At 42.2% G+C, this 27794-nt stretch overlaps 1 protein-coding gene across 2 annotated transcripts in view; it reads right to left on the bottom strand.

Annotated features, from left to right (window-relative positions):
* Positions 1–27794, bottom strand: part of LOC132378014 (ETS domain-containing protein Elk-1-like) — a 147764-nt gene that overhangs the window by 43731 nt on the left and 76239 nt on the right. For both annotated transcript variants that reach the window (XM_059944614.1, XM_059944613.1), the window contains exon 2: positions 6630–6840. In XM_059944614.1, the coding sequence (XP_059800597.1) occupies positions 6630–6833 (204 nt within the window). In that variant the 5' untranslated portion in view covers positions 6834–6840. The remainder of the gene's footprint in view (positions 1–6629; positions 6841–27794) is intronic.

The raw sequence follows: 27794 nt of genomic DNA, 5'->3' as shown, positions 1-27794 counted from the left end.
CCCATCAGGCAGAAGATGCACACAAGAGATTCTGAAAATGTTGGAAATCTCACACACACAAAATGCTGGATGAATTTAGTAGATCAAGTAATATCTATGGAGAGGAATAAAGAGTTGAGGATTTGGGCGAGAGCCTTCATCAGGAATGGAAAGGAAGGGAGTAGATGCCAGACGGCAGAAGATACAAAAGCTTGAGAACACATAAAACCAAAGACAGCTTCTGGCCCACTGGACCTCTTATTTGATTTTTAAAAAATGAACTCTCGACCTCTCATTCTATCTGGCCATAGCCTTTGTCATGGGTGACTTTAACTTCCCTAATATTGATTGGTACCTGATTAGTTCCAAGGGTTCAGATGGGGCAGAGTTAGTTAAGTGTGTCCAGGACGGATTCCTGTCACAGTATGTTGACAGGTTGACTAGGGGGAAAACCATACTACATCTAGTATTAGGTAACGAACCGGGTTAGGTCACAGATCTCTCAGTGGGTGAGCATCTAGGGGACAGTGGTCACCGTTCCCTGGACTTTAGCATTATCATTGAAAAGGACAGAATCAGAGAGGACAGGAAAATTTTTAATTGGGGAAGGGCAAACTATGAGGCTATCAGGCTAGAACTTGAGGGTGTGAATTGGGATAATGTTTTTGCAGGGAAATGTACTATGGACATGTGATCGATGTTTAAGGATCTTGCAGGATGTTAGAGATAAATTTGTCCCGGTGAGGAAGATAAAGAATGGTAGGGTGAAGGAACCATGGGTGACAAGTGAGGTGGAAAATCTAGTCAGGTGGAAGATGGCAGCATACACGAGGTTTAGGAAGCAAGGATCAGATGGGTCTATTGAGGAATACAGGGTAGCAAGAAAAGAGCTTAAGAAGGGGCTGAGAAGAGCAAGAAGGGGGCATGAGAAGGCCTTGGTGAATAGGGTAAAGGAAAACCCCAAGGCATTCTTCAATTATGTGAAGAACAAAAGGTTGACAGGAGTGAAGATAGGACTGATTAGAGATAAAGGTGGGAAGATGTGCCTGGAGGCTGTGGAAGTGAGCGAGGTCCTCAATGAATACTTCTCTTTGGTATTCACCAATGAGAGGGAACTTGATGATGGTGAGAACAATATGAGTGAGGTTGATGTTCTGGAGCATGTTGACATTAAGGGAGAGGAGGTGTTGGAGTTGTTAAAATACATTAGGATGAATAGATCCCCAGGGCCTGACGGAATATTCCCCAGGCTGCTCCATGAGGCGAGGGAAGAGATTGCTGAGCCTCTGGCTAGGATCTTTATGTCGTTGTCCATGGGAATGGTACCAGAGGATTGGAGGGAGGCGAATGTCGTCCCCTTTTTCAAAAAAGGTAGTAGGGATAGTCCAGGTAATTATAGACCAGTGAGCCTTACGTCTGTGGTGGGAAAGCTGTTGGAAAAGATTCTTAGAGATAGGATCTATGGGCATTTAGAGAATCATGGTTTGATCAGGGACAGTCAGCATGGCTTTGTGAAGGGCAGATCGTGTCTAAGAAGCCTGATAGAGTTCTTTGAGGAGGTGACCAGGCATATAGATGAGGGTAGTGCAGTGAATGTGATTTACATGGATTTTAGTAAGGTATTTGACAAGGTTCCACACGGTAGGCTTATTCAGAAAGTCAGAAGGCATTGGATCCAGGGAAGTTTGGCCAGGTGGATTCAGAATTGGCTTGCCTACAGAAAGCAGAGGGTCATGGTAGAGGGAGTACATTCAGATTGGAGGGTTGTGACTAGTGGTGTCTCACAATGATTTGTTCTGGGACCTCTACTTTTTGTGATTTTTATTAACGACCTGGATATGGGGGTAGAAGGGTGGGTTGGCAAGTTTGCAGACAACACAAAGGTTGGTGGTGTTGTGGATAGTGTAGAGGATTGTTGAAGATTGCAGAGAAACATTGATAGGTTGCAGAAGTGGGCTGAGAAGTGGCAGATGGAGTTCAACCTGGTGAAGTGTGAGGTGGTGCACTTTGGAAGGACAAACTCCAAGGCAGAGTATAAAGTAAATGGCAGGATACTTGGTAGTGTGGAGGAGCAGAGGGACCTGGGGGTACATGTCCACAGATCCCTGAAAGTTGCCTCGCAGGTAGATAGGGTAGTTAAGAAAGCTTATGGGGTGTAAGCTTTCATAAGCCGAGGGATAGAGGTTAAGAGTCGCAATGTAACGATGCAACTTTATAAAACTCTAGTTAGGCCACACATGGAGTACTGTGTCCAGTTCTGGTCGCCTCACTATAGGAAGGATGTGGAAGCGTTGGAAAGGGTACAGAGGAGATTTACCAGGATGCTGCCTGGTTTCGAGAGTATGGATTATGATCAGAGATTAAGGGAGCTAGGGCTTTACTCTTTGGAGAGAAGAAGGATGAGAGGAGGCATGATAGGGGTGTACAAGATATTAAGAGGAATAGACAGAGTGGACAGCCAGCGCCTCTTCCCCAGGGCACCACTGCTCAGTACAAGAGGACATGGCTTTAAGTTAAGGGGAGGGAAGTTCAAGGGGGATATTAGAGGAAGGTTTTTTACTCAGAGAGTGGTTGGTGCGTGGAATGCACTGCCTGAGTCAGTGGTGAAGGCAGATACACTAGTGAAGTTTAAGAGACTACTAGACAGGTATATGGAGGAATTTAAGGTGGGGGGTTATATGGGAGGCAGGGTTTGAGGGTCGGCACAACATTGTGGGCTGAAGGGCCTGTAATGTGCTGTACTATTCTATGTTATATTAATTTTTCAGCACTTTATGTCTATAACATTATATTCTGCATTTCTCTCAATTCCTCCGCCTCCACCGTATCTGCTCTCAGGATGAGGCCTTTCATTCTAGGACAAAGGAGATGTCTTCCTTTTTTAAAGGAAGGGGCTTCCCTTCGTCCACTATCAACTCTGCCCTCCATCGCGTCTCCCATTTTTCACACACCTCTGCCCTCACCCCATCCCCCCGCCAGCCCACCAGGGATAGAGTCCCCCTGATCCTCACCTATCACCCTACCAGCCTACAGATCCAACGTATAATCCTCCGTAACTTCCGCCACTTCCTACGGGATTCCACCACCAGACACAACTTCCTCTGCCCCCCACTCTCGGCTTTCTGCAGGGATCGCTCCCTACGCGACTCCCTTGTCCATTCATCCCCCCCATCCCTCCCCACCAACCTCCCTCCGGGCACTCATCCCTGCAAACGGAAGAAGTGCTACACCTGCCCCCACACTTCTTCCCTCACCACCATCCCAGGCCCCAGACAGTCCTTTCAGGTGAGGCACCACTTCACCTGCGAGTCAACTGGGGTGATATACTGTATCCGATGCTCCCGATGTGGCCATTTATACATTGGGGACACCTGCCACAGACTAGGAGACCGTTTCGCTGAACCCCGGCGCTCAGTCCTCCAGCAGTGGCGGGATCTCCCTGTGGCCACACACTTCAATTCCACAGACCACTCCCACTCCGACATGTCTGTCCATGGCCTCCTCTACCGTCAAGATGAGGCCACACGCAGGTCGATGGAGCAATACCTTATCTCCCGCCTAGGTAGCCTCCTACCTGCCGGCATGAACATTAAACTCACAGACCAGTCTGGTTCTCTTTCTCTCTTTTTTCCCCCTCACTATAATCTCCTCCCAGCCCTACCTTTCTTTCTCTATCATTTCCCATAATTCTCCACCTTCTCCCTAGCCCATTTCCCTCCAACCTATCACTTCCCAGCTCTCTACTTCATCCCTCCCCCCACTTCTTATCCCCCCTCGACCATCCCATGTTACTTCACTCCTGATGAAGGGTTTCGGCCCGAAACATCGTCACTATCTCCTCCCATAGATGCTGTCTGGCCTGTTGAGTTCTGCCAGCATTTTCTGTTTTTATATATTCTGCATTTATTGTCTTTTCCTTTTGTACTACTTCAATGTACCGATGTATGGAATGATCTGCCTGTGCACAAAAGCATTTCACCATATCTCAGTATAAGTGTCAATAATAAATCAATTACCAAGGCATCCTGTATTAAAGGCACAGTATTATGGAAATTGTTAAAGTGATTTTCCTCCCATAACTTTGCTTCCTACCAAGGCACTAGTGGCTCTTTTAAATTCAAAGCCAGCTGTCTCAACTAAGATCAAGCAGTTCGCCAAATACACATTTCAGAGCCTGAATCTTTCGGGGCCACAACCTACTTCAAGTTGGAAGGCACTTCAAAACACAGGAGTCTAAATCACTGTACTGCAAATGATTTGTTTTATGCAAATAAGGAAAGGAATTAAACTCTGAGAAGTGGGAAGTGGAGTCAATTCAGGGATGGGTAGTCCGGTTTACTTTGCAGCCAGGATATTATCTAAAGGGCCACTATCATGAGCATCAAATAAAAAATAGAGTAAGTACTTCTTCTGAAGGGATGAAACCAATCATCATACACTTAGTAGCCACTTTATCAAGAAGCTCCTGTACCTAATAAAGTAGCCACTGAGAGCATGTTCATGGTTTTCTGCTGCTGCAGACCATTGACTTCAAGGGTCAATCTGTTGCATGTTTAGAGATGCTCTTCTACACCTGAGATGCACCAGTGTTGCTCATCAGTGAGGAGGAGATGTTTTCACCAATCCGCACAGATTGTGGTTTTCTGGTTAGGAAGTCGAGGATCCAATTGCAGAGGGAGGTACAGAGGTCCAGGTTCTGTAACTTCCCAATCAGGATTGTGGGAATAATGGTATTAACTGCTGAGCTATAGTCAATTAATAGCATCCTGACATAGGTGTCTGTGTTGTCCACATGGTCTAAGGCCGTGTGAAGAGCCATCGAGATTGCATCTGCCGTTGACCTATGTGGCGATAGGCAATCTAGTTATGACCAACCTCCCAAAGCATTTCATCACTGTCGATGTGAGTGCTACCGGGCGATAGTCATTAACGCAGGTCACACTATTCTTCTTAGGCACTGGTATAATTGTTGCCTTTTTGAAGCAATTGGGAACTTCTGCCTGTAGCAGTGAGAGGTTGAAAATGAATTATGTCATCTGCATTTGAGGGCCTAAATTATGAGGAGAGATCTGAAATACAAGAAACTGCAGGTGACAGAATCTGGAGCGACAAGCAAGATATTGGAGGAACTCTGTGGGGTCAGTCAGCACCTTTGCAGGGAAATGGATAGTTGATGCTTCAGTGTTGAATCCCGAAAGAGTAGGAGAGTAGAGAGCAAGTATAAAGAAATGAGAGGAAGGGGTGGAGCAAGAACTGGCAAGTGATAGGTGGATCCAGGTGAGAAGGGACAATAGGCAGATGGAGGAGGGGAGATTGGAAACAGTGATGAAGGTTGTAAGGTGATGGGGGGGGGGGTGTAACAAAGGGCTGTAAATTATGCTGAAGAATCCAGATGAAGGGCCATGTCCTCTATAGTTGACTGTCCACTTCCCTCCATAGATGCTGTCTGACCAGCTGAGTTTCTGCAGCGTCTTGTTTGTTGCTCAACATCTATCCTGTCATACTTCTATAGGCATTTATGTAGTTCAATGATATCATATTGCTTCCTTATCCTCCCTCATACTTATCTGGATTTAATTCAATTGCACCTTTACTGTAAATTCCACCAATCCATTGATACCTTTTTACATCCAGATTAAAGTTAGCTAATTTTGATTGCAGAACTATTAGGTCCACCTGTGCACTTTGTTAATGCAAATACCTAATCAGCCAATCTTGAAGCAGAATCTCAATGCATAAAAGCATGCAGACATGGTCAAGAGGTTCAGTTGTTGTTCAGACCAAGCATCAGAATGGGGAAGAATGTGATACAAGTGACTTTGACCACGGAATGGTTGTTGGTGCCAGACAGGGTGGTTTGAGTAGCTCAGAAAGTGCAAACCTTCTGGTGGCACAGTAGCGTAATAGTTAGCACAATGCTCTACAGTAGTGACCCGGGTTCAATTCCCGCTGATGTCTGTAAGGAATTTGTACATTCTCCCTGTGACTGCAATGGGTTTCCTCCAGGTGGTCCAGTTTCCTCCCAAAGTCCAAAGATGTAGCAATTGGTAGTTTAATTGATCATTGTGAATTGTCCTTTGGTTAGGCTATGGTTAAATCAAGGGCTGCTGGGCAGCATGGCTCGAAGGGCCTGCTCTGTGCTATATTTCAATAAATAAACAAACAGTCATGAGTTTATAAAGAATGGTGTGAAAAACAAACATCGCCCATGCTTGTGGCAGCAAGAATGCCTTGATAATGAGAGGGCAGAGGAGAATGGCCAGACTGGTCCAAGCTGTCAGTAACTTAAATAACTACACATTACATCAGTGGTGTGGAGAAGAGTATCTCTGAATGCACAACGCATTCAACCTTGAAGTGATGGGCTGCAGCAGCAGAAGACCATGAACAGACACTCAGTGGCCACATTATTAGGTACAGGAGGTACCTAATAACATGGCCACCCAGTGTACAAGTTCATAATGAAAATGTGACCACACAGCTAACTTCCGTATGTATCATCTACCAATTCAAGAATTTACAGATGGGTAATAAATCCCCACAAGCAATGCCAACGTAAAATTCATGCAAGGGAAATGCACAGAATGATCATTTATAGTTCATCAATACTTGTCTTGCTTGCATCTGGGTTACATGCTGCTAAATCTCACCTTGTCGTAGTAATACCTAAGAGCTCGGCTCAACTTGTCATAGTTCATGTTGGTTTTATTCTTGCGCATTCCCCATAGCCGTGCTACCTCTTCCGCATTCCGTAACTTGAACTCCCCATCCTTGGATGTCCAGCAGATGAGATCATTTTTGTTCTCATCCAGAAGCTGCCGTAGGAATTGCCATAGAGTTATCGAGTTGTCCATCGCTGAGCTGAAGGAGTGGAAATAGTCAATCAGTCAAGCAATTTCCACATGAAGTATCAATAAGTCAAAGCAAAAATTATATTTGCAAGTATCAAAACATAGTTGCAGTTGGTGACATTTGAGTCAACCTTCACAAAAAATTCCTGCATCCACATTAATGATGAAAATCAACTATGTAAACTGTGCACTGTGTACACTTTTGGTTCCTCTGTTGTACGAAAGATGTGGTTAAACTGGAAAAAGTGCAGAAAAGATTTATGAGAAAGATGTCAGGGCTAGAGGGCCTGAGTTATAGGCAGAGGTTGGCCAGGATTGGTATTTGTAAATTATAGCAATCTTTATATCTTCTCTATATTGCTGCTACAAAGCAATAAATTTCAGGACATAGGTTAGTAATAAAATACAGTCAGCCCTCCTTATCCGCGGATTCCACCAACAGTGGATCGGGAAAACCCGGAAGTCCTTTCTCCATCACTCGTTATTTGAGCATGTACAGACTCCTTTTTCTTGTCATTATTCCCTAAACAATACAGTATAACAACTATTTACATAGCATTTACATTATATTAGGTATTATAAGTAATCTAGAGATGATTTAGGAGTGCAGGCAGTTCCTGGGTTATGAACAAGTACCATTCCTGAGTCCATCTTTAAGTCAGATTTGAAGTTGGAACAGGTTCATCTGGTATTATTTAGCATCAGTTAGTCAAACGTTTGTCTTTGTATATAGTACAGGTAGTCCCCAAGTTACAAACGTCCGACTTAAGGACAACTCGTACTTACGAACCGAGGAAGGAGAACACCGTCCACTATTTTAAGTCAGATCGTGACACCGTCCGCCATTTTAAGTTGTTGCCGTTGACACTGTGTTGAGTGCGTAACTTTGTATTTGGCTTAAATTTTTCTTAGTAAAATTCACCCTGACTCCGCCCACCCCCCCATTCCGGTCGGCTGGTGGTGCGGTGAGATCAGTGCCGGGCTCGAGAACGGAGGTTTCCGAGTTCGATCCAGGGACAGACTGCTCCCATGCCGGGTTGATGTCGATCCAGTGACTCCCGTACCACCCGTGCCAGGTTGATGTCGAGCTCGCAACTCAGGGAATTCAGTGCGGTGGTCCTTAGGACCCAGCGGACCTCGGGAGCCGGCGCAGCTCAGGACCCACCACCCACAGTGTTTCTGTTCCGTTGACAGGAAGCGATCACAATTGAAAATAAAGTGGAAATAAGAAAGCGTTTGGGAAGAGGTGAAATGCCATCGGTCATTGGAAAAGCGTTAGGCTACAGTCAGTCAACGATCGGAACAATTTTAAAGGATAACGGATAAAGTGAAGATAATGGAGCATGTGAAAGGCCCTGCCCCGATGAAAACTACAATTATTACTAAGCAGCGCAGTGGGTTAATTATTGGAATACATACATTTCTTAAGTGTTTTATATGCATAGAAAGGTAAAATATATACTATATACTAAGTCAAATGTTTGACTAACTGACGCTAAATAATATCAGTACTTGTTGACTTACATACAAATCCAAGACGGACTCAGGAACGGAACTCGTACGTAACCTGGGGACTGCCTGTATATATTTTGCCTTTCTATGCAAATAAAACAATTAAGAAACATATGTATTTCAATAATTAAACCATTGCGTTGCTTAGTAATAATTGTAACTTTCATCGCGGCAGGGCCTTTCACATGCCCCATTAAAATTGTTCTGATCGTCGACGCTTTTCCAATGACCAATGGCGCTTCACCTCTTTCTGATCGCTTTATTACTTTCACTTCATTTTTAATCGGGATCGTGATTATTTTCGTGAACAGAAACACTGCGGATTCAGAGCTGCGCCGGGTCCTAAAGTCCACCGGACTGAAACAGGTTAAATAAGGTCCGGGATTCCACTGGGTCCTAAAGACCACAGCATTGAGACAGGTTAAATAAGGTACTTGAGCATCCGCGTTTTTTGGTATCTGCAGCGGGTCCCGGAACCAATCGCACACGGATAAGGAGGGCCGACTGTACCTGATTCTGATTCAATGTTACTTCCACATCAAAATTTTCTTCAATTGACATCAATAAGTTTAGAGAACAGAATTCAATACACGACTCTACCACCTGTTCAAATGACTGAGCTCAAAATTTTACTTCAAGTTTTATTCCTTAAAGTAAATGTTGCAATAAACTGTTGCCCGTCTATTAAGGACTTCCTTAATAAATGGGCAACATCCCTTGCACTTCCTGACATCAGTACATCCTCCCTGATATTTATACAATCACCCACACCCACAGGATGCTGGCAAGGCCAGCAATGATTGCACATCCTAATTGTCCTTAAGATGACCATAAGACCATAAGATATAGGAGCAGAATTAGGCTATTTGGCCCATCACACCAGATCTGCCGTTTTATCATTGCTGATTCAATTTTCCTCTCAGCCCCAATCTCCTGCCTTCTGTCTGTATCCCTTCATGACCTCACCAATCAACAATCAATCAACCTCTGCTTGGCCTCCACAGCTGCCCATGTCAAAGAATCCCACAGATTCACCAGTCTCTGGCTAAAGAAATTCCTCCATGTCTCCATTCTAAAAGGACGTTCCTCTATTCTGAGTCTGTGTCCGCTGGTCTTCCACCATAGGAAAAAACCTCTCCATATCCACTCTATCAAGGCCTTTCACCATTCAATAGGTTTCGAAGAGGTCACCCCTCAATCTTCTGAATTCTAGTGAATACAGGCCCAGAGCAATCAAACGCTCTTCATATAACAAGCCATTCAATCCTGTAATCATTTTCATAAACCTCCTTTTAACCCTCCCCAGTTTCAGCATATCCTTTCTAAGATAAGGGGCCCAAACCTGCTCACAATACTCCAAGTGAGGCCCCACCAGAGCTTTATAAAGTCTCAACATTACATCCTTGCTTTTATATTCTAGTCCTCTTGAAATGAATACTATCATTGCATTTGCCTTCCTCACCACAGACTCAACCTGCAAATTAACCTTCAGGGATCTTGCACAAGGACTTCCAAGTCCCACTGCACCTCAGTTTTTTGTATTTAATCTCCATTTAGAAAATAGTCAACCCTTTCATTTCTTCTACTAAAGTGCATGACCATACACTTCCCGACACTGCATTCCACATGCCATTTCATCGCACATTCTCCCAATCTGTTTAAGTCCTTCTGTAGCCTGTCTACTTCCTCAAAACTACTTCTGCCACCTATCTTCATATTGTCAACAAACTTTGCAATAAAGCCTTCAATTCCATCATCTAAGTCATTGACATATAACATAAAAAGAATCGACCCCAACACAGACCCCTGTGAACACCATTAGTCATCAGCAGCCAGCCAATAAAGACTCCCTTTATTCCCACTCTGCCTCCTGCCAATTGGCCACTGATTTATCCATGCGAGAATCCTTCCTGTAAAACCATGGGTTTGTAGCTTGTTAAGCAGCCTCATGTGTGGCACCTTGCCAAAGGCCTTCTGAAAATCTAAGCACGCAACATTAACTAACTCTCCTTTGTCTACCCTGCTTGTTACTTTTTCAAAAAATTCCAACAGGCAAGTTCTATCCCTGAGGAAACCATGCTGACTATGGCCTATTTTATCATGTGCCTCCAAGTACCCTGAGACCTCATCCTTAGTAATCGTCTCCACCATCTTCCCAACCATCAAGGTTTCCTTTCTCCTACCTCTGTCTCTTCTGGAAGAGTGGAGTGACATTTGCAATTTTTCAGTCTTTAAGTACCATTCCAGAATCTGGTGATTCTTGAAAGATCACTACTAATACCCCCATAATCTCTTCAGGCACCCCTTTCAGAACTCTGGAGTATACACCAGAAGTGGTAATGAGCCAGCATCTCTAAACTCTGTGTTCCTTCTGGTGAAGGTGCTTCACTCTGCTGCTGGGCAAGGACTTCCAGGATTTAGACCAAATGATGTTGTAGGAAAAGCGATACATTATCAACTCATAAAGACCTGCTGCAGAAAATACAGTATTTCCATCAATGTTGAGGTCTTGGTTCACTCTGTATGAAACTTTCCCCTTGACCTTACCACCATGGATATGTCTGGCAGCTCTTGGGCAGTATTCCCTGGAGTTCAGGAGAATGAGGGGGAGTCTCATAGAAACATTCCAAAGGTTAAAAGGCCTGAACCGATTAGATATGGCAAAGTTATTTCCCATAGTAGGGGAGCCTAGGACAAGAGGGCACAACTTCAGGATTGAAGGACGTCCATTTAAAATGGAGATGCGGAGAAATTACTTTAATCAGAGGTTGGTAAATCTGTGGAATTTGTTGCCATGAGTGGTGGTGGAGGCCAAGTCATTAGGTGCATTTAAGGTAGAGAAAGACAGGTTCTTGATTAGCCAGTGCATCAAAGGGTATGGGGAGAAGGCTGTGATGTGTGATGACTGAGGGAATTGGATCAGCCCATGATTAAATAGCAGAGCAGACTTGATGGGCCAAATGGCCTATTTCTGCTCCTTTATCTTATAGTCTTATAGATAACCCTGCAAGAGCCAAGATGATGAAACTCCATACAGCATTGTTCTCAGTATCTTAGGAACTCACAAGCCTCTCCGCCACAACAAGGTGATAATCCTCAAGAGAATATCTTGATTATAGTCAGCAGCCTGGCCACCATAAATCCGTTGTAAATTCTGAAGATTATGGGCCACTCAGGTCATCCTATTACAGGAGGATGTGGAGGCTTTGGAGAGGACACAGAAGAGGTTTTCCAGGATACTGCCTAGCTTAAAGAGTATGAGCTATAAGAAGATTTTGGATAAAATTGGCTTGCTTGCTCTGACATATTGAAAGCTGCGAAGGACCTGATAGAAGTTTATAACATTATGAGAGGCAATGATAGAGTAGACTAAATCTTTTTTCCCTGGGTAGAAACATCAAATATAAGAGGACATACATTTATGATGAGAGAGGGAAGTTTAAAGGAGATGTGTTATTTTAACCGAAAGTGGTAGGTGCCTGAAACATACAACAGTGGCATTCAAAAGAATCATGAATATGTAGGAATTGAAGGGATATGGGCCATGTGCAGGCAGGAGAAAATTAGCTTAATTCAGTTCCAGATTCAGCACAGATATCGTGCACCTCAGTCTGTGGTGTGCTGTACTGTTCTATGTTCTATTCACCACCCACTCTTTATCTCAACCAGGCCTTTTATTTTGGGGCAGCATGGTAGTGTAGCAGATACCGTAACCTTTATAGTACCACCATAAAAGGGTTAATTTCCGGCTAATGTCTATGAGTTTGTATGTTCTCCCCATGATCATGTGGGTTTCTTCCACCTGCTATAGTCCCCTCTCACAGTGCAAAGATGTATGGGTTAGTGAGTTGTGTGCATGCTATGTTGGTGTCGGAAGCATCGCAACACTTACGGGCTGCCTCCACACATCCTCAGTCTGTGTTGGGTCATTGACATAAACAGTGCATTTCACTGTATGTTTCAACGTGCATGTGACAAGCAAAGCAAAGCTAATCCTTGAGACTGTGGCTCCTGGTTTTAGATGCCAGAGTCAGAGGAAGCATCTACCCTATGCTTTACTTGTCAAGTCTCATTAGAACTTTGAAGATCATAGTGAGATAATTTTCCATTCACTGGTTGGTACTAAGTTGATGCCTTTCACTTCAGATTGAACCAAAATACTATCCAATTCCTCAAAGCAGCCTCTTGGCAGAGTAAAACTGTACAGCAGTGGCTCAAGGAAACAGCAACAAAAAAGATGGAATAACATAAAACACATTGTCAGAGCACATAATTGTCTTGCAGTCATCCAAAGTACTATGGCAACATGCGTCAGTCAATCAATTGGTGATGCCCTTGCCTCTGAGTCAGATGATTGCAGGTTCAACTCCCACACCAGAGAAGTTGAGCACTGTAATCTGAATGGAAGTAATGCTGCACTGAGAGGGTTTTGAATTACGTGTTGAGCCAGAGTCCTGACTGATCTTGCAAGTAAATGGTTAGCACCTGGAAATCCAACAAACGTGGGTCTGGGTTTTGAAATTAGTGCAGCATGGAGCGCCAAAGACATAATTCAGGCCACCTGCCCTGCACTGAACAGAGATGGTCAACTAGCCCCGCAAACTCTTCTTTCTCAAGTAAAAACTCCAGGTGGGCTCTACAGTGCTGAAGGCTGGCTCAGAGAAGAAGAGCTGAGGGGGGAGTGCTGAGGGAGGGTTGGGCTGTCACAGGGGAGCCCTGAGGGGGTGTAGTGTGAAAGGGACAATGTGAGGGAGGTGCTGAGGGAGCTTCATACAAGGGGAGGGAAGTGCTGAGGGGCTTGCTTTGCTTTTGTTGTTCTGTTGAACAATTTAGCACCAAAATGTGTGGCGACACTTGACGGCTGCCCCAAGCACAGTCTTAGGTAGACACAATAAAGTCTTTCTCCTCGTCACAGTGCAGCTTCCATACCATGCAGTGATGCAGCATGTTAGGGTGCTCTCCACTGTGCATCTGTAGGAGGTCATAATGTGTGTCGTCAAGCTTTCTTCAGCCTCCTCAAAAACTAGAGGCATTGGTGAGTTTTCCTGATTATGTGGATGTGTTCTGGGACCTTGAGAGGTCGAGTGACATGTGCACGCCCAGGAGTTTGAAACTGCAGCTGATATAAAGAGGGTTGTGAGTGGTGTGAATTCTCCTGAAGTCAAGAATGATTGCTTTTGACTTGCTGATACTGAGAAAGAGGTCATTTATGTGGCAGCAGGCCCTGAGCTCTTGCACTGTGTAAACTGTCTCATCACTGTTGGTGATGAGCCCCACCACTGTTGGTGATGAGCCCCACCACTGTGCTATCATTGGTAAACTTGCCAGTGTGCTGCACACAGCTGTATTTAGACCAAGAAGTAAGAGTTTGTTCACCAAGGTCTGTGGGATTGCCAAACTCAAATCCAGAAGCAGCATTCTGATGTAAGTGCCTTTGTTTTCTAGGTGTGTCAGGGCCAGGTGCTATGGCATTTGCCGTAGAACAGCTCTGTCAGTGTGGCAGGAACATAGTTTGTGCTGTGTGCTATTGTAGGCCATTGAAAACATTTCATGATGATTGGCATCAGTGCCATCGGGCAGTAGTCATTTAGCTGTGAAGGTGCAGAGTTCCTTGGACAGAAATGGTGGTGGCTGATTTGAAGCACGTGGGGCATTCAGCGTAGATTAGTGAAGTGTTGATGATGTCCTTGAACATTCAGAATCAAGCAGCAAAGGGGCCACTTTATGGATTGTAGCAGAGCATAATTCAAGAAGGCCAGAGAGGGTGGAAGTCCAAGGCAGGATATTTGAGGAAGGAGGCTGAAATCACAGCCTGGGAACTGGCTCCCTTTTACTAAAGCTGAACAGGGCCTCACATGTCTTATCTGCCCCAACAATTATTGCCCAATTATATTCACATCTACTGTGATGAAGTGAGAGCATGATCATGGCTAGAATTAACTCCTGCCCAAGCAAGGACCTGAACCCACTTTGGCTCTCTTTTTCTGCTACTTATTTAATTTAAATAGTGTTTTCCTTATTGTAATTTACAGTATATTTTTTCTGTATTGCACAGTACTGCTGCAGTAAAGCTGCAAATTTAAAGACATATGTCAGCGAATATAAACTTGATTCTAATTCTGATTCTTCACAAGTAGTGTGGGCTGCTCCCCATGTACATCCCCCAGTGGAAGACCCTGAAGCACTATCCCAGACTCCAAGGCGTCCGCAGTAACATCCTGTTTGGTTTTTGCAAAATTTTCCGAAGAAGCTGTATTACATGAGGCTTATAAACATGGCACTACATATTGAGATTTCTAAGCTACTTTTACCATTCGTGGCCTAAACCTTGACTTTGCTGTTGGTGATTTAGTCAAAGGGCTGGGAGGACTCTAATGACTCAGTATTCCCATTTTCAAGTACATGTACAATCTAGTCATCAAGTGGCAGGCTTGGTCGGTCGGAGTGAAGGACTTCAGGGCAGTGGAGCAACAGCAAGGTAGCTCAAGTCACCATTTGAATGCCTGACTTGGCCAGATGTTAATGCTTGGTCTCCTTGCAAGATGGGTATGACTTGAGAAACTTCATTCTGAGTCAGAAGCTTGTGTGTTTGAACCTATTTCCAGCAGAGTGCTAAGGTGGTCTTCTTAGGTTCCAACTTCAAAGTAAATTTATCATCAAAGTACATATATGTCACCATATACAATCCATAGATCTATTTTCTTGCAGGCATACTCAGTAAGTTCAAGAATCCTACTAGAATCACTGGAAGACCACACCCAACAGGGCAGACAAACAACCAACCAACAAAAGACAACAAATTTGAAAATGCAAAAGTAAAACAGTTCAAAGGTCAAAGTACATTTATTATGTATACTATATACAACCTTGAAATCTGTTTAGCAAACACGAGGAAGTCTGCAGATGCTGGAAATTCAAACAACACACACAAAATGCTGGTGGAACACAGCAGGCCAGGCAGCATCTATAAGGAGAAGGGTCTCGGCCCGAAACGTCGACAGTGCTTGTTTGAAATTTGTTTCCTTACAGGCAGCACAAAACAAAGAAACTCAATAGAACCCAATAAAAAAAGACCATCAAACACCTAATGTGCAGAAAAATGAAACAAATCATGCAAGCAATAAAAGTAGGCAAATAACATTCAGAACTGAAGGTCAAAAAGTGAATCCACAGTCACAAAGCAGCGACAGATGATCCAGGAGCCGGTTAGTTGCAGGACACAGCCTCAGTTCAACGCAGAGAGTAAACCTTGCCAAGAACAAGCTGAACACTGGCCTGTCCCTCTCCTCCAGTCCCAGCACCTTGACCTTTCTATTTGGCCCAGCGCTTAAATCAGCCAAACAATGAGCTTTTGTCTGTTCTCACTCTCAGACCCAGGTCCAGCCACTTCAATAAGCTCTCAAACCTGCTGCCTCAATTCAGCAAGCAGCTGACATTTCCAATCTGGTCTGGCATTTAAATTGGTCAAACATCAGCTTGTCCTTTGCTGTCCAGCCCAGGCCCCAGCATCTCAATTTAGCCTGTACACACAACGCTGTAACCATCCTGCACCTTTGGGACTTCAATTCACACCATAAAAATGCCAGGCTGTATAGGTGATTCAAAAGCTCAACTCTGAAAGGGAAGGTGCAGGCTATTGATTGCAGAGATCATTTTTGAAAAATAAAGTGATTAATAAAGTAGTTAGGAGTTTGTTTGCTGCCAGCAAGTGGCCACTGTGTTACACCAGTGCCACCTTAAACCGAAGCTTATTGTTCATTTATTAATACATCAATAAGCAATAAATATCAAGAACATGAGATGGAAGAGTTCTTGAAATTGAGTTCATAGGTTGTTGAAAGAGAAGCTAACAGCTCTAGAATGAAGGATTGAGTACACTGAAGCACGGGTAAGAGGGATGTGGTTGAATTCAGTTTCCTGATTGGACATTTACTTGAGAGGAAACATTTAATTATTTGATACTGAGTACTACTGAAGCTTTGAGATGTTCCTCTGTTATCTGTACAAAGCATTCCATAAGACATAGGAACAGAATTAGGTCATTCAGCCTATCATGTATGTTCCACCATTCCATCATGGCTGATCCTGGATCCGGCTCAACCCCATTCACCTGCCTTCTTGTCATATCCTTTGATGCTCTGACCAATCAGGAAACAATCAACTTCCCCCTTAAATATAGCCACGGATTTGGCTTCCACCGCTGTCTGTGGCAGAGCATTCAACAGATTCACTACTCTCTGGCTAAAAAATTCCTCCTTACCTAAAAAGTCTCCCTCCTTACTCTAAAAGGTCGTTCCCCAATTCTGAGGCTGTGCACTCTGGTTCTGTATACCCCCACCATAAGAAACAACCTCTCCACATCCACACTATCTAGTCCTTTCAACATATAACCATAACAGCACGGAAACAGGCCATCTCGGCCCTTCTAGTCCGTGCCGAACGCTTACTCTCACCTAGTCCCACTGACCTGCACTCAGCCCATTACCCTCCATTCCTTTCCTGTCCATATACCTATCTAATTTTACTTTAAATGACAATATCAAACCTGCCTCTACCACTTCTACTGGAAGCTCGTTCCACACAGCTACCACTCTCTGAGTAAAGAAGTTCCCCCTCGTGTTACCCCTAAACTTTTGCCCCCTAACTCTCAACTTATGTCCTCTTGTTTGAATCTCCCCTACTCTCAATGGAAAAAGCCTTTCCACATCAACTCTATCTATCCCCCTCATAATTTTAAACACCTCTATCAAGTCCCCCCTCAACCTTTTACGCTCCATAGAATAGAGACCTAACTTGTTCAGTCTTTCCCTGTAACTTAGGTGCTGAAACCCAGGTAACATTCTAGTAAATCTTCTTTGTACTCTCTCTATTTTGTTGACATCTTTCCTATAATTCGGTGACCAGAACTGTGCACAATACTCCAAATTTGGCCTTACCAATGCCGTGTACAATTTTAACATTACATCCCAACTCCTATACTCAATGGTCTGATTTATAAAGGCCAGCGTACCAAAAGCTTTCTTCACCACCCTATCCACATGAAATTCCGCCTTCAGGGAACTATGCACCATTATTCCTAGATCACTCTGTTCTACTGCATTCTTCAGTGCCTACCATTTACCATGTATGTCCTATTTTGATTATTCCTACCAAAATGTAGCACCTCACACTTATCAGCATTAAACTCCATCTGCCATCTTTCAGCCCACTCTTCTAACTGGCCTAAATCTCTCTGCAAGCTTTGAAAGCCTACTTCGTTATCCACAATGCCACCTATCTTAGTATCATCTGCATACTTACTAATCCAATTTACCACCCCATCATCCAGATCATTAATGTATATGACAAGCTGAACACATCGGCTTCTGCCTGTGTGAGATCCATATCCCTCCATTCCCTGCATCTTCACACATCTATCTAAAAACCAGAGTCACATCTGCAATCACCACCACACCTGGCAGCCTGCTCCAGGCACCTGTCACTCTCTATCTAAAAGAACTTGTCCCACACATCACCTTTAAACTTTCACTCTATCACTTTAAAAGCATCTCCTCTACTACCTAACATTTCTAGCCTAAGGATAAAAAAAACTTCTGACTGTTTACACTATCTATTGTCTCTCATAACATTCTATCAAGTCTCCCTTCAGTCGCAGAAACGCCAGAGGAGGTTCCGGTGACGTCATCGTTGAGAATGGCAGCTTAAGTCAATAGCTCCTCCGGAAAAACGCACATTTGCCCCATTAACCCATCAGCTATAGGATTTTTCTAAAGTACTTGAACTGATAAGAGGGGCAAGAATGGGAAAAAAGAATGGAAATTAAAAAAGCATCACTGCGGAGCCTGTGGATGAGAGGGGTGCAGCGAGCGGCTCTCCTACCCAACTGTGTGCTAGCAAGTCTGATGATGGGCCTCGTTCAGGCGAAGTGGCAAATATGATTAAAATTTTGAAAGAGATACAGGAATTCCAGAAAGATAGAAAACAGCAGCTCTGTGATATTAAGTCAGAGCTCGCCAACATCAATCAAAAAATAGCAGTGGCAGAGACTCGAATTGAGAAGGTGGAAGATCACGTGCAAAACGTGGAACAGATGCTAAGTAAGACAATAAAAATATTAAATGAACAAGAAAATAAACTGCTTGACCTGGAGGGAAGATCACGGCGGGAAACCATCAGGATATACACCTTCCTGAAGGAGCAGAGGGTCTATCTATGAAGGAGTTTGTACGAAAGTTGCTGCAGGACACGCTGGAGCTACCTTTGACTATGGAGCTGGAAATTGAGAGGGCGCATCGCGCCATCGTTCCGTGGCCTACCTGAGACAGAGAAGACAAGCCATGCTCAATAGTAATTAAATTCCTTCGATACAGTACGAGGGCTGAGATTCTACAAAGGGCCTGGGGTAAGAAGAGGGTGTTTTTAGATGGTAAATTAATATATTTCGATCAAAATTAGCCACCGCAGTCCTGCGGAAACGTAAAGAATACTCTGAAGTAAAGCAAATACTAAAGCAAGAAAGGATTAGATTTCAAACTCCGTACCCTGCTAAACTTAGAGTGTTTTATCAAGATGGGGTCCAACTGTATCAGACAGTGGAAGAAGCGACTACAGACATGCAGATGGTTGCCTGTCAACGTGATCAAACCGAGGGAAAGCCTGGCAGAGGAATTATCCCGCTCTGCTTGGGAAATAGTGCGAGAATCGAGAAAACAGGAGACGGGAGGAGGCTGAGAGAAGTATATCAGGAAGGGACCGGGAGTTTTCCAAAGACAGCCCTCACCCCCTCCAGAAGAGCCATAAGGTTTGGCTAACTTAAAAAATGTTGAGAAGATAAACAGAAGCAAAAGTACACGGTGATATACCTATCTCGAGAAATACTTATTATAATGTGAATTTTATATTACTTAGTCGTTATTCTTTATTCACTCACTTACTCCTTTTTCCCACCAAAATGAGGATATATATATCTACAAACCCCATTTCCAGAAAAGTTGGGATATTTTCCAAAATGCAATAAAAACAAAAATCTTTGATATGTTATACAGAAGAATGTGTTATACAGAAGTGATACAGAAGAAACAGGAGAACATACACACACGCGCGTGCGTTCTCCTGTTCCCTGTTTTTGTATCTGTTGCTTGTGTTGTTCTGCTAAACACCGTGCCGAAATATAGTACACAGGGAGATCTTTTCTGTGTAATGAATTTGTTCACTGACCTTTATGATTACTGTGATGGGGGCCCTCAACTCACAAGTAAGAGGGGTTATCCCCCACAGCTAGACATTTCCTCTAGCTCAACCCAGGGTCATCTACTAGAGACCTCAGCCTTGGAATCACACCTCGTTGCCTTTTTTGTTATTATTTGCATTTCTTGGTTCTTATTTGTTCAGGGAGTAGATTGATTAAGTTTTATTCTAATTTCAATGATACATTGACAGATAAATACAGATGGCTAAGCACAAAGTAAAATTCATTTCTTGTAATGTCAATGGGTTATTAAATCCAAGCAAACATAATAGAATTTTATCCAAAGTGAAAAAAGAACAAGCCCATGTAGTATATTTACAGGAAACTCACTTAAGTGATAATGAGCATAAAAAACTAAAGAGAATGGGCTTCACTAATCTGTTTTTCTCCTCATATAAATCAGGACATAGGACAGGAGTTGCTATTCTTATCTCAAGTAAGCTAAATTTTGAAAAAGTATTTGAAGTGGGAGATAAGGAGGGCAGATATATTCTAGTAAGGGGGAAATATAGATAGAAATTCGGTTACTCTATTGAATATATACGCACCCCCAGGAAGTGATATTGGTTTCTTTCAGAAAATTGCTGATATTATGGTAGCAGAAACAGAAGGTCTCCTGATATGTGGGGGAGACTTAAATTTACAATTACAACCAAAGTTAGACTCTTGATAGAAAAACCTATGAAACAAAATCCTTACATAAGAAAGTTAATATACTTTTTGAGGATGTTGGTTTAATTGATACATGGAGGGGCCTTTTCCCTCACAGAAGGGATTACACTCATTATTCTGCTCCCCATTCTGTATATACAAGAATAGACTATTTTATAACATTTGGAAAAGACAAGGACAAAATAAACACGGACAAAATGAAGATATCAGGGGAATTCCTATTAAAGGGACAGAGCATAAATTAGCTTGTTATGCAGATGACATTTTGATCTATCTAGGGCAACCAACATACTCTTTACCTAAATTGATGCAATCCTTTGAACAATATGGTCAATTATCAGGATACAAGATCAAAATAGATAAAACCCAATTACTTTCATATTACTATAGCCCACCAAGAGAAATTGAAAGTAGATATCTCTGGACATGGCACACAGAGTCTTTCAAATATTTGGGCATCATTATGCCAAAAGATTTGGCAAAATTATCAGAATGTAATTATCAGCCTTTATATAAAAAATTAAGGAAGATACGGCAAGATGGAATCTGATTCCTTTTTTCAGTCTCAGTTCAAGGATTGAGTCTATTAAAATGAATATACTGCCCAGACTGTTATATCTCTTTCAGACCCTACCAATAGAGATTAATCAAAATCAATTCAATGAATGGAACAAGATGCTATCAAGGTATATTTGGCAGGGTAAAAGGCCTAGAGTTCGTCTCAAAACTTTGCAATTAGCAAAGGAAAAGAGGGGATGGGGTCTACCTTCTTTAATAAGAGATTAAAGAAGATTAAAATAATAAGAGATTATTATTTTGCAGCATAGTTGAGAGCTGTGATATGTTGGTGCAACCCATCATATGATACTCAATGGAAAAACATTGAGGAGCGGGTACTTTCCATCCCCATACAAGCAATTTTGGCTGATAACAACCTGCAAAGGTACATAAATACTATTGATAACCCATGGGTGAAATTGACTCTTAAAATATGGAAAACTACTATAAAAGAATAGAACCTAGAGGGAGATATTGCAATTCTTAAATGGTGTGCATATGACTCGGATTTTACACTGAATAAACTGGATGCTAGATTTAAGGACTGGACAGCTAAAGGAATAACAGTTCTTTGCAACTTAATGAAAGAAGGAACACTGTTCAGTTTTGAAATGCTTAAAGAGAAACACTTATTAGAAAAACAAGATTTTTATCAGTATTTACAGATGCAATAATATGTTAATAAGATGCTTAAAAATGTAACCAAGGCAAGTACATGCTTGATAGAGTTATTTAGAAAAGTATATAATTCAGATAACGGTAGTAGAATCATTTCAAGCACGTATAAAGGTTTGTCAAATCTTAAAACACATTCAACTTCATACATTAAAACAAAACGGGAGAAGGAAGGAGGGATAATTATATCTGAGGAAGAATGGACAATCATATGGAGATATCAATGGAAATGTACCAGTTCACAGAAATGGAGGGAGTTCGGATGGGAAAATTTGATAAGATATTTTATTACACCCTCTCAGAAATCCCATTATGATAGTAACCTCCCTGTTTGCTGGAGAAATTGTGGAAATCAAAATGCAAATCTTTATCATATTTTTTGGGACTGCCCTGTTAGTAAAGACTATTGCAGGGGGATCCACAATGCCCTACAAGACATCCTTAAATCTGAAATACCCTTAGAGAGTAAGACCATATACAAACGTATTTTGGGTATATACCTCAAGAATGGTTGAAAAGAGATAAATATTTAATGAATATACTGTTGGTGGCTGGTAAAAAGACTTACTAGAAAATAGTTATTACAGGAGAGCCCAACTTTAAATGCATGGATGGAAATTACAATGGACATTTACAAAATGGAGAAGATAACAGCATCTGTTAATCATAAGCTGGAACAATTTGATTCATACTTGGAAAAATGGTTTAACTAGATAATGCCTCATAAGCGGAACAAGTGCTACACCTGCCCTTACACTTCCTCCCTCACCACCATTCAGGGCCCCAGACAGTCCTTCCAGGTGAGGCGACACTTCACCTGTGAGTTGGCAGGTGTGGTATACTGGGTCCGGTGCTCCCGGTGTGGCCTTTTATATATTGGTGAGACCTGACGCAGACTGGGAGACCGTTTCGCTGAACACCAAATGCTCAGTCCGCCAGAGAAATCAGGATCTCCCAGTGGCCACACATTTTAATTCTACGTCCCATTCCCATTCTGATATGTCTATCCATGGCCTCCTCTACTGTCAAGATGAATCCACACTCAGGTTGGAGGAACAACAACTTATATACTGGCTGGGTAGCCTCCAACCTGATGGCATGAACATTGACTTCTCTAACTTCCGTTAATGCCCCTCCTCCCATTCTTACCCCATCTCTGACATATTTAGTAGTTTGTTTTTTTTCCTCTCTCTGCCCATCACCCTGCCTGTTCTCCATCTCCCCCTGGTGCTCCCCCCCCCCTTCTTTCTCCCAAGGCCTCCTTTCTTTCTTTTTAAATCTTTTTATTTGTTTTAAACAAACATAAATGAAACATGAATACAAAATGTTTGAGAGTACATAATTAATAGTTTAAATAGACATTTAGATATATAATAATAAAAATATATAACCTCTCAAACGCAGAACATTGATGAACAAAGAAGTAAAAAGAAAAAAAAGAAAAACCCCCAAAAAAAGAGAAAAAAAAAGCAAAAAAAAAAAGAAACACTAACCAACATGGGCCATTGAATAATATTAAGTACATATACAGTAGTGCCATTAACTCCAAACCTCCATCCAATTGATTAAGGATAATATAAATAAAGTTTAGGAAAAGACAATTCAACTCATGTGAAAATGTTGAATAAAAGGACATAACATTATGTCCTTTGAACAGCTATCTAATAAATATAATTTACCTAAAATCCATTTTTTTAGATATTTGCAAGTTAGAGATTTTTTGTATAATGAGTTAGTCTTTTTCGAAAGAATGTCCATTGGACATTACAGATAGAATTTTAGCCCTTAATCCTTATCAAAAGGGTTTAGTAGCCATCATTTATAAGATGATCATGAATTTACAGTTAGATGTATCAGAAAAAAATTAAGAAGGAATGGCAAGAAGAGTTGCATTGTCCTATGTCTACTGAGCAATGGGAAAAAATTTTATTATTGGTAAATTCGTCCTCTATTTGTGCTAAACATGCCCTGATACAACTTAAGGTTGTACATAGAGCTCAAATGTCTAAGGATAAACTGGCTCGATTTTATTCTCATCTTAACTCAACCTGCGATAGATGTCATTCTGATGTTGCTTCATTGACTCATATGTTCTGGTCTTGTCCTTGTTTACAAAATTATTGGAAAGATATTTTCAGTATTATTTCAAAAGTCTTAAATATTAATTTTCAACCACATCCTATTACTGCAATTTTCGGTTTACCAATGACGGATAATAATTGTTTAATCTACTTCATCTCAACAAATGATTGCATTTGTTACATTAATGGCTAGAAGATCTATTTCATTGAATTGGAAAGAAATTAATCCTCCAACTCTTTCAGTGGTTTTCTCAAACTATTTCTTGTTTGAGTTTAGAAAAAATTAGAAGTGTTGTTTTTGAACCTTCAGTAAAATTTGAAGAAACTTCAAGGCCTCCTGTCCCATGATCCTTTCCCTTCTCCAGCTCTGTATCACTTTTGCCAATCACCTTTCCAGCTCTTAGCTTCATCCCACCCCCTCTGGTCTTCTCCTATCAGTTTGCATTTCCCCCTCCCCCCACTACTTTCAAATCTCTTACCATTTTATCTTTCCTTTCAGTTAGTCCTGACGAAGGGTCTCAGCCCGAAACTTCGACTGTGCTTCTCCTTATAGATGCTGCCTGGCCTGCTGTGTTCCACCAGCATTTTGTGAGTGTTGTTTAATGCCTCATTGGCCTGATTTTATTCTCACAAATCAATGAATATGTTGTAAAAAAAAGATTACTCCCTACTTGTACATGGTTTTTTCCTTTTGCTTGTGTTTTTTCTTTCCACTCTTCTACAAGTGTATATCTCAGATAAATACTATGTGGAGATTTGTGACATATATGATGAAATGATATATATGTACAATGTCTGAAATACATCTTATGGAAATGTTTGTTTGATGACGAATTTCAATAAAAAAAATAAATTATAAAAAAAAAGAAACTCCAGAGGAAACAACCCACTTGTCTTGAGATTGTCTCAGACCTGATAGAAAACACATAATCTATTGGGCAGCTACAAACCTCGACTTCCTGTATGCTTTTGAAACATATAATACCGAAAGCTTCAGAGACAAGTTCAATCCTGAATGCAAGTTTTTTACATTCTGTGACCACACAGTTTTCTTTCAAATTATTAAGCTTACATCTGACATCACAAACAGATGTGAGTAGTTTATCATAAATTACTTAGTTTAGGTAGGACAGTATAGTACCTTTGGCCTATGATGTTGTGCCAACTGCATAACCTATTCCAAGATCACTTAACCCTTCCCTCCTACATAGCCCTCCATCTTTCTTTCATCCATATGTATATCTAATCGTCTCTTAAATGTCCCTCACGTACCTGCCTCCCCCAACCCCCGGCAGTACGCTCCATGTACTTACCAATCTCTGTAAAAAACCTACTTCTGCCATCCTCTCCCTATACTTGTTTCCAATCACCTTAAGAGTACTGTATGTCCTCCTGTATCAGCCATTGTCACCCACAGATAAAGGCCCTGGCTGTCCACTCTATCAATGCGCGTTACCTCATTCAATCTTTCCTCTTTCAGACACGTTTTCTGATCTAGGGAGCATCCTGGTAAACCACCTGTGCACCCTCTCTAGAGCTTCCACTTCCTTCCTACAACAAAATGACCAGAACTGAAGCAAAAGAGTCAAAGGGGAGCTGATGGACATGCACATCAGAATGTATTGAGGGCAGTCCACAAGTCACGCCATGCTTCTGGCATGTCCACAACTTACTAACGTCTACTGAAATGTGGGCGGAAACCAGAGCTCCCAGAGGAATCCTATGTGGTCATGGGGAGAACATACAAACTCCTTCCAGATAGTGACAGAATTGAATCCAGCTCATTAATAGCAGTATGCTCATTACTATGCTACAGTGCCACCCCAAATGGCAATGGGGAGATATTCTTGGACTTCCATAAACCATTGTCTGAAGCAGAGTTTCCTGACATACCTCTTATGCAAATAGTTCTGCTAAGTTAAGACCCACACAATATAGACTCGTGAAGATATATAGTTTCAATCATCTTGCCAAAGCACTTAATCATTTGAAACACCTCAATTGGATCACCTTCTTAACCTTCTATCTTCAAGTTAATGCAAGTCCTCATTTAACTATTTTAGCCCATATCATTCTGGCAAAACCATGCAATGTTCATAGAATAATAAAACAAAGAAACAAATTCTTCGCCCCAGCTGATCCATGCTAACCACGATACCCCATCCAAGCTAGTCCCATTTGCCAGCATCTCACCCATAACTTTCTAAACTTTTCCTATGCACCACAATCCACTGCCTTTTAAAAGCTGTGATTGTACCTTCCTCAACCACTTTTTCTGGCAGCTCATTCCATATAAATACCATCCTTGGTATAAATAACATTGTCCCTCAGTTTCCTATTAAATCTCTACCCTCTCTCCTCAATTTCTTGATGCCTCAATGCTGGGGAAAAGTCTGAGAGCATTCACCCTATCTACACCTCTCGTGATTTTATACATCACCTTCCTTATTTATTCTCCTGTACTTTCTTCTTCTTTGTGTCACCACCAATATTTAAATTGTAATAAAACTAGCCATTCTCTTGTCACCCTTGTGGGAGTTTGCTGCATTCAAATTAGTTGCTACATTTCTCTCACTAAAGCAGAGATTATACCTCAAAAATATTTAATTGGCTACATAATGTATTTAAATATTTGAAGGAGACATGAAGAATACAAATTCAAGTCTTCTGTTAATTCTCTCTCTCGTACCATGGACAACCACTTCTCCATCTACATGATTAAGTTCAGCAGGAGAATCCATCTTACCTCCTGTGGCTGGGCCCACAGTCCCTCAGGGGCTTGGAGACTGAAGCTTCACTTTGCGTTGTTGTGGGTGGTGCCCTTGTGGCCAAACCAGCAGGAAGTCCCCTGGTGCCTCCTGTGCCCTATTAGACCAGGTGACAGCAGAAAAGCAAGCAAAAGGTCCCTGTCAAGTGGATGCCTGCCGCAAGACACCGTTGCAAACGCAGCTCCAGCAAAATGTATGCTGCTAATTTCTGAAGGCATTGAAAAAGGAGCAGAGTGATTTCCTTTGCCCAGCTCTGCATCACAAGCCATCAGCTTGTGAATGACGTGCATAATTGCACAATAGCAGTACAAATACAGCTTTATTAACCGTCCCTACAGCAGGATGTCCTTGAAGTGAAGTGGCTTTTTACACCTTTATTCTGGCCATGCTCAAAACACCATGCCTTCAATAGCTGTTGCTTCGGTTGTCCCTGAAATTAAAATTTTGCCTTTTGTATCTGTGCTGAAAAGAACCTCGTTTCGTGGGTTCCTCAATATGTATTATTTCCTCAGTAACCTGCAGTAACAACATTCACCGTATTGATTGATGGAAATGTGAATCAAATTGTGTATTTAGAACTTAGAACACTTACAGCACAAAACAGGCCCTTCAGCCCGTGATGTTACAGTCTTATAATTGACTCAATCTAACCCTTTCTTCCCACACAGCAATCCATTTTTCCATCATCTATGTGCCTATCTAAGAGTCTATTAAAAGCCCCTAATGTATCAACCCTGGAAGGGTATTCCATACGCCTACCACTCTGTGTAAAAACCATACCTCTGACATCCTCCCAATATGTTCCTCCAATTATCTTAAAATTATGCCCCTCGTATTAGCCATTTCCACCCTGGGGAGGAAGGTGCTGGCAATCCTCTCTCTCTATGCCTCATCATCTTGTACATCTCTTATCAAGTCAACTCTCAACCTCTTTTGACCCAAAGAGAAAAGCCTCAGCTCACTCAACCTTTCCTCATGAGATATGCTCTCTAATCCAGGCAGCATCCTGGTGAATCTCCTCTGCATCCTTCCTCCAATGAGGGGACAAGAACTAAACACAATATTCCAAGTTTCCTCTAACCAGGGTTTTACATAGCTGCAACATTACCTTGTGGCTCTTGAACTCAATCCCCCAAAGACTGAAGGTCAATTCACCATATACATTCTTAACAATCCTATCAACTTTGAGGGATCTACAGATCCCTCTGTTCCTTCATGTTCCAACATGGCTTTGCTGACTTTCACTGGCACTTGGGAATCCCTGGCTCTTTTACCCTCAAATCAGGGCAGGGCATTCAGGATGGCCCAGGTGGAAGCACAGTGTCAGCAGCTGGAGGCATAATCTCCTCATAATCTCCCCCCCCCCCCAATTCCTCTTCCTAACTTGCCACTGGCAGTTAAATGTCAATGATTTGGATGACGGAATTGATGCCTTTGTGGCCAAGTTTGC

The sequence above is a fragment of the Hypanus sabinus genome, chromosome 19 (assembly GCF_030144855.1).
Source record: "Hypanus sabinus isolate sHypSab1 chromosome 19, sHypSab1.hap1, whole genome shotgun sequence".
In the NCBI taxonomy this organism is placed as follows: domain Eukaryota; kingdom Metazoa; phylum Chordata; class Chondrichthyes; order Myliobatiformes; family Dasyatidae; genus Hypanus; species Hypanus sabinus.
The sequence above is the reverse complement of the archived record's forward strand: the minus strand, read 5'-3'. Positions and strand labels throughout refer to the sequence as shown.